Genomic DNA, 8,152 nt, shown 5'->3' with positions numbered 1-8,152 from the left:
TCTACTAAAAAAATTATAAAATTATAAAACATTTATTAATAATAAATTTCTAAAGATTTAGTCAGTATAGTATTGTTTGAACTTTTTATTTTAATAAAAATATATTCAATGTTATATTGAATACTGTAATATTTATTTTTAATTTTTTTTTTAATTGTATCAAGTTTAATTTTTTTGGAGAAATTTATGATTCAAATTATTAGATCAAAAAATGTCAAGTTATTATTATTATTAATATTTAATAAAATTGAAAATTGATAAAATAAATTACATTTTATACACTATGTGTGTATATATATATTGTAACAAACTGTAACTAATTAATAATCAACAATTTTATACTTATATATTATTTATTTATATAAATAATAATGAGTGTTTTAAATGCAAGAAAAATATTATTGATATTAAATGTTATTTTTTTATTTTATTTATTTATATTTATGCAAACTTTTTAGGCGTGGTTCACATATTACGTTCGCACTTGAGGGGAGGGGGTTGGCCAAAGCGAACTTTTGCGAACGAGGGGGAGGGGTATAGTCTTTAAGAACGTTCGCATTTAGATAATATTTTATTTCTTGTGGTGGGGGGGGTAGCGGTTAGGGACATGCGAACGTAATTTTTTTAAATGACTACATGCGAACAATTGCGAACATAGGGGAGGGAGGGGGTCTAGATTTCTTAAAAAGCGCGAACGTAATATGTGAACGACGCCTTATACAAATATTACAAATTATTACTTATATTTATAAATTCAAACTTTAAATATAGTAATTTTTGTGATTAAATTAATGTGATATTTATAACACATAACACAAACATAACTGCATTAATAATTCAATAATTAGAAAAAACTTTATTTAATTATTTTTATTAATTAAATTTAATACATTTTTATTTAAATTATATAAAAAATTAATTATTGTTGATTATTATAATAATAATATTATAATGTTAAATAATTTTATATATTATGCATTATAATACTTTAAATTTGCAAAATTATTTAATTAAATATATATATCATTAGATTATCATATATATTAGATTATTATTAATATACCAAATAATATACTAGACATTGATTGACATTTTTTTTTATTGAATAAGTGTTTTATAAAATGTTAACCAATAGATACCTGAGCTCCGGGACGGTGGGAGTCTAACGTCGCAAACGCCGGAAGCGTTTCAGCTCTTTGTTGATTAGTAGCGGCCTATCGTAGTCTATGACCGACCAGTTCAGGTAGTGCTGTTCGGCCGGTCCGGTCAGTACCCGAGCATAGACTTCCCAATCCGTGTTGACCAGCATTTTATGATACAAATTACCCGTGCAATCGGTCAGCGGCTGCGAGTCGTCTACACTGGTCATTGTCAACACATTACGGGCCATTCGGCTGCTGGCGAACCGTACGTATAGACAGTTGTTTTCACACACAATCCATGATCTAACAGTTGCCAATTGATTCAACTCATCGACCAGTAATTGATGTCTAGTATTATCATGTTTTTTAGTGTCATTGCCATCAAAACTACTACCAAATAAGGCAATAATTAGTACGGAATCTTTCAGTGACTGTTTCAACGATTCGAGCCGTTTGTCTACCCGTTTCAGTACACATGTCTCGCCGCTTGTCATCTGATATTTGGCCACATCATCGCTGTGGCGATCTTTTTTGGCTTTCATTTTGTTTATACGTTTAGTATTCAATTGCCAAAAGTGTTGTAAGTGGTGTCCATCGAGCACTTCGGCCACCACATGATGACCATCGATGACCAGCTTCTGGACGTCGTCCGTGTCGTCAGTTATCCGGTTTGTATTCAATACAGTCGTAGCCATATAGTTACGATTGAAACGGACATAACAGACATTTTTGCGGCCAATTTTCAGTACATATTTAACAACTGGTTTTGAAGCTTTTCCGCCGACTCGTAGTCGTCGTCGGCATTGATAAGGACTGCAAACTTTGTAGAAGTAGTGGCGGATCGACTGATATGACAACTGTTTGGGCACTTTCTTCAGCATCAATACAGACGAGTTATGCGGTATATAAACCTCTTCAGTATTATTATTATTATTATTATTATTATCATTGATTTCGGCATTTCTCTCACTGATGGCTAACCTAATGATACGTTTAACAGTTTTTCTGATTTTCAATTTGTTCACAAATTCACGTTTGCGTCGATAGTATTGCAATTTATTTTCTTTCATTAGTTCATTGTTGTCGCCATATTTGACCACTTCTTGACCTAACAGACTGTCGGCCATTGCTTTTGTCTCGTAAGTCACATAAATACATCCTTTGAACTGTTTGTCGTCATCTTTGTCATTATCATCGACGACATCATTGTTCGTTGAGCGCCTGTATCTCATATCCAGCCATTCAACTGTTCCGTACGTTTGCGACCATTGCATCAGCTGATCAAACGTTACGTCCGCCGCCGTAGCCGTTGGAAATCCGGCCAAATGTACAGTACGTTCGTTGTACTCGCGAATCCATTCGTCAGTTTTCGGCCGTACGGGTCGGTTGGGGTTTCGGCGAACTCTTTCGTTGATGACATCAATCTCCAGAAAATCTGTATCTAACTGAAGATTTTTAACGATATCAACGAAAATATTGTACGAATTGTCTGCCAATTGTTTCAAACGATTGAATGTCATTAATGTCGTAAAACTGATCCCTTAATTAAAAAAAAATTAGTAACAAAAAAAATGTTTTATATATTTTAGTTATAAATATAAAATGATATTTACATCCATTATCTTTGTTGACCTCATCTCTAATAAACCGATTTGTATTGATATTGATGTCCGAAAAGTATGCCATCAATTGTTTGGCAAACATTGTTTGCCGCAAATTACCGATATTTGAGTCCATCATTATGTGTGTATTGTTATAACTTTTTTTTTATAACTTAATGTAATTATTAGATTTTATAAAATGTGTTAAAATTTACTATTTATATATTATATATCGTGTTTTTATAATAATAATTAAATATTATAATATATTCAGTGTTATATTATTATTGTTCATAATGTATCAAGTTGATTTTTTTATTAAAAAATTAATTAATATCACACAAATTTTGAGTAATTATTTTTTGCTAAATTAATCAAGTTTATTAAATTTATAATAAAGTCATTATTATTATTATTATTATTTATATTTCTATATATTTATTTTTTTAAAAATAAAAACTGTACATGGTTATTTTATTTGATTTTACACTTTTTTATAAAAATTAATTTTTATTATTAAACCAATATATAAATATTATATATAATTAATAATATTTATATATTGGTTTATTATTAAATAACTATTTGATGTATTGCTTCCCATATGAAATGTTTTATATATCATATATAAAACTAATTTATATTATATTTAATAAATAATAATAAAACAATTAATAATTTAAAAATTTATATAGAAAATAATTTTATAATAATATTTATTTATATGTTTAATTTTTATGGTATTAATTTATTAAAATATTATTATAAATACAGGTGAAAAAAATTATATTTAAAATAACAAACTTTAATTTATCAACAAATAAAAATATAATACATATTATAATTATATCGATTGAAAAACATATTATATTTAAAAAACATACATAACTTTTATTTAAATACATAATAAAAAAATAATTTATTTATTTTTTTTTAAATAAATAGATTTTAATATTTTAATTTCATATAATAATTAATTTAATGATAACATTAACAAATAACAACAATTTAATAATATTTTTTTAAAAAAAAAAACTTAACAAAAATGTTAAACTATTGTATTTAGACTATTATTATTATTGTGATTAGTATTGGCATCTATTTTGATATCATTAGATTTATTACTGATAGTATTGGTGCCATTATTATTGACTGGGGACGACGGCACCGGTAGTTTAGCTAAATCATTGTGCAATTGACGCCAACTGTTTGGCAACAATTTTTCCATATAATAGCATACGCGAGGCTGAATAAGATTATTATCTAACGGTGTATTTTTGTTGCCCCGAGTGGCCAGACTGACCACATTGCCGATGATAAAGCTGACAATAAAGCCGATGAATGGCACTAAATAGGGGCTTATGTGGTATATTTGGGCCATACCTTAAAAAAATAAATAGATAAATACATTTTTTGTTTGTTAAAAATAGGTTTGTTTCTCATAATATCAATAAATACTGGTTATACCGTACCTGTCGGCTCGTAGGCCGGTATCTTATAGGTAGACATTTCGCTCAGTGTTGTCCATTGGGTAAAATTTGCATTCGGGACAGTTATGTTACGGTCGGCGCAGGCCTCGCCACTTAACGGCAACATCAGTGACCGGGGATCGCGTTTGTTGACCACATAACCGATGGTAATCCAGAAGCTGAACATCTGACCCAATATGATGGCCGCAACGCCTCCATAAGCGTTAGCCCAGGGAACAAACAGCCCCAAACAAAACAAGGCAAATATCGGCCCATTAGCCGAACCGTACAACATGACAGCTGCTTCGACAATATTGTCGGTCAACTGTACGGCAAATGCCAGTCCAATAGATAACAGTCCAATCAAAATGGCCAACACTTTGGTAGCGTAGACACTGTACGCTTTTGGCAGCCAACCGGCGCACAGATCGCGGGCGTAATCGTCCCAAATGATCGATGCCATGGCATTCAAACCGGACGACAGGGTACTGAGCGAACCGCCAAATATGAACGCCACAAACATGCCGGGCATACCGGGGAACTGGTCCTTGAAGATATCCAGTACAAAATAGGGTAACAATTGGTCGGCACGGGTTACGCGGCCGGTAAGCAATGGATCGCAGTCGGCATAGCGGGCGTACATAACAATACCGATCAATACGATCAGCGACAGTACAACAACAAAGCCGGGCATTGCCAGATAGAGTGCCCGTTTGGCCGCCCGCATCGATGGCATGCATACGGCCCGCTGCACCTGTAGCTGTGAGGTGCTCAGTGTACCGCACCAGAGGACTGTAAAGCCGAATAGGATTACCCAAAACGAGTTGATACTGTAGATGTCTAAATCCATACTAAATTATGGTTTGATTGTGGGATAGATATATGAGATGTTATAGTTATTGCACATGTAGTTTTTTAAAAAAAGGGTGAGTTATGGGGGTGGGGGTGGTGAGGGGTACGAAAATATAATATACATACTTCCAAAATTCAATACGACCTCCGGTGTGGGCTATCTCGAAAGCTTTGGCCAAACCTCCCGATACACTGGCACCCTATGGTGTTTGATAGGGGTAATGTTAGATTATTATTATTTATCATTATTATAATCAATATATATTTTTTAAAAAAGTTTTATTGAAATTATATGTAATTATATATTTACTAAACTCTAATAACAATGACCATCAAACCGGCAATAATTACGATAAACTGGAAAACATCCGACCAAATGACACCCTTGAGTCCGCCCAATGATGTATACAGTGTAACAATTAGGCCGATAATCAATATGCTTGACTTGATGGACATATCGGTCACAATGGACAGTGCTATGGCCGGTGCAAAGCTAGTAGTTAAGATAATTTCAAAAAATATTTATTTTTTAAATTTATTAATTTGTAATAATAATAATAAATAATAAGTACTTACAGTTCAACACCAAAAAATGGTATCTAAAAACAAAATAATAATCAAAAAAATAATTATTATTTAATCAAAATAAGTCTAATATAATAATATATATATTTTTAACTACACTTTGTCTGGTATTATAAGATATTTTTATTTATTTGTAATTTATTCTCAAAATTTGTTTTTTTTGTATCAATAAATTAATTAAATTTTTTTTGTCTATTATATTATTATTACTCACAAGCGATATAAGCGCCGACACATTGCCGATGACCTGAAGTTTGTGTGACTGAAACCGTTTGAATAGGTATTCATTAACTGACGTCAGATTCATGTTGTAATAGACGGGTAGAAACACTTCGCAGGCCAACACTGCGGCCAATACGGCCGGCAACAGTCCCGACCAGACCATAGTCCCGGTAGCGTAAACGGTAACCGGAAAACCGATAAACCCGGTACTAGACATAAAACTGGCCATTATGGACAGGCATACGGGCAGTACCGACATATGTTTACCACTGGGAAAGAGAGAGAGAGAGAGAGAGAGAGAGAGAGAGAGAGAGAGAGAGAGAGTTAAACAAACAATAAATAAATAAAAATTAAATAATAGATAATTATTTATTTAGTGTTGGAAATTAAAAATTGTAAAAATTTTTCTTATATTTTTTTTGTCATTTGTAAACTAAAATCAAAAATATTTTTAAAAATCATATTTTTGTTATATTTTTAAAAAATCTATTTATAATTATTATTACTGTATATAATATTGTATATAATATTGTATATAAATTATATACATTGTGTACAACAGTGATTGTGTTTAGTTTCAGTGAGTTTTTTTAGCATATTTGAAAAAAATGCTATTAAAAAACAATATTTTAAACTTAATTATTTAGTGTTTTAAAAATTATTTTATTTTATTATAAATGTACAATGGGTTAAATTTTTATATTATTAAGTAATTAATTAAATAATTAAAAAAAATTATAACTTAGGGATCAGTTTATATAGAGTACATTGTAATCAATGGTTAGTCATACAGGGATACTGGCACGTAATAAATCGTCATATCCCTGTGCTTGCTATACATTAATAGTCGTATAAAAATAGTTATACATGTTTTCTATATAAACTAGCTATAAGTAGACTATTTTTGTTGTTACAGTTTGTAATAAAATAAAATAAAAACTAAAATTTATTATTTTTAATTGCATTTGACTATTTATATATATATAGTATTAACTAACTAAATATATTATTAATAATAATTTATCATTTAAGTTTATATTTATATGAAAAAATTATATTAATATATAATTTTTTTATAAAACATAAACAAAATAAAATTTCTAATAAAAGTAAATTAATAAAAAAAATTTTTAAATATTCAAATTAGTTATTTAATACAATATTATTAGTAAATTAATTAATTAATATTTATTTTTTTAATACAGTATTTATTGAGGACATACCCTCTGAGGAACTCATCCTCGTTGGTGTTGTTCCTGTCTTTCCAGGCATAGAAAAACCCAATGAATGTCGATATGATTAACATTACTATAAACACCGTATAGTCTATGACACCGAAATGTTCAGACATTTTTTTAATTGGTTTTTTTGTAGTTTTTATTTTTTTTACAATATATAAAATTTATTATTATTAAAAAATAAATAATAATTAAAAAAATTATTTCAATAACTTATATAATTCAAGTTATAAGTAATATTCTAAAAATTTAAAATAATTTCAACTATTTAAAATAAAACAATTAAATATAATTTTTTAATTAAAAAAATTTATTTAGTCTATAAAATATTATGTAATCAAAATTGTTATTTAGTATAACACAAAAATAAAATTTGAAACATTTGAAATAAAATATTTTGTCTAAATATTTATTTATATAGTTATTGTAAATTGATGATAAAAAAATGTTTTACATTTGTATTTATATAAAAATTTAATTATATTGTACCTAATGTACTATATATTATTTAAAAATACAAATACATACTATATATAATTAAAAAAATATATATAATGAAACATATTATATTTAATATCTATTACATATATGTATTACATTAAATAATTATTATATATACATATACTGTATATATTATATATATAGTTATCTTAACTGTCAACTAAATAAATTAAATAAATCACAAGTCAATTGATATAATGCATACATATTTCTTTAAAAATTAAATTAAATGTAATTTAAACAAAATTTTGTCGTATATATTAATAAAAAATTTATAATAAGTTAATATCAGTTAATGTCAATCACATGATCAAATTGACATTGATCTTTTAATTTAATAATCTATGTGATAAGGGTTGTCTCAATACAAATGATATTTACCAACAAAATTATATATATATTTTTAATACTAATATATATATATATACATATTTTTCAAAATTTAGTATTTGATAAAACGTTTAAATATTTTTAAAACAATTAGTTAAAAAACAAGATTAATTAAGTAATATTAAACTATAAATAATAATACTAATTGTACT

At 28.0% G+C, this 8,152-nt stretch overlaps 2 protein-coding genes across 2 annotated transcripts; both read right to left on the bottom strand.

The window, feature by feature from the left end:
• Positions 1–1,146: 1,146 nt before the first annotated feature.
• LOC128955159 (uncharacterized) lies at positions 1,147–2,924 on the bottom strand. Its single transcript, XM_054300806.1, has 2 exons — positions 2,756–2,924; positions 1,147–2,682 (listed from the first exon to the last, which is right to left on the bottom strand). Exons 1-2 carry the CDS (start codon positions 2,880–2,882, stop codon positions 1,163–1,165), a joined length of 1,647 nt encoding a protein of 548 aa, XP_054156781.1. The 5' UTR covers positions 2,883–2,924; the 3' UTR covers positions 1,147–1,162.
• A 155-nt stretch (positions 2,925–3,079) lies between these two features.
• On the bottom strand, positions 3,080–7,222 carry LOC128954776 (sodium-coupled monocarboxylate transporter 1-like). Its single transcript, XM_054300379.1, has 8 exons — positions 7,095–7,222; positions 5,864–6,140; positions 5,641–5,663; positions 5,380–5,557; positions 5,191–5,264; positions 4,216–5,063; positions 3,812–4,126; positions 3,080–3,108 (listed from the first exon to the last, which is right to left on the bottom strand). Exons 1-8 carry the CDS (start codon positions 7,220–7,222, stop codon positions 3,080–3,082), a joined length of 1,872 nt encoding a protein of 623 aa, XP_054156354.1.
• Between the last annotated feature and the right edge of the window lie 930 nt (positions 7,223–8,152).

This window comes from Oppia nitens, unplaced genomic scaffold, assembly GCF_028296485.1.
Source record: "Oppia nitens isolate AA-2021 unplaced genomic scaffold, nextdenovo-longstitch-racon4-pilon3 scaffold12_pilon_pilon_pilon, whole genome shotgun sequence".
NCBI lineage: Eukaryota > Metazoa > Arthropoda > Arachnida > Sarcoptiformes > Oppiidae > Oppia > Oppia nitens.
The sequence above is the reverse complement of the archived record's forward strand: the minus strand, read 5'-3'. Positions and strand labels throughout refer to the sequence as shown.

Bases quoted from the DNA above. Each gene is read 5' to 3' on its own strand.
- LOC128955159 (XM_054300806.1), bottom strand. From the start codon at position 2,882: ATGATGGACTCAAATATCGGTAATTTGCGGCAAACAATGTTTGCCAAA. The intron at 2,683-2,755 runs GTAAATATCATT...TTTTTAATTAAG, and splicing joins GGTCAACAAAGATAATGGAT to GGATCAGTTTTACGACATTA.
- LOC128954776 (XM_054300379.1), bottom strand. From the start codon at position 7,222: ATGTCTGAACATTTCGGTGTCATAGACTATACGGTGTTTATAGTAATG. The intron at 5,064-5,190 runs GTATGTATATTA...ACCATAATTTAG, and splicing joins GGTCGTATTGAATTTTGGAA to TATGGATTTAGACATCTACA. The intron at 4,127-4,215 runs GTACGGTATAAC...TATTTTTTTAAG, and splicing joins ACCGGCCTACGAGCCGACAG to GTATGGCCCAAATATACCAC.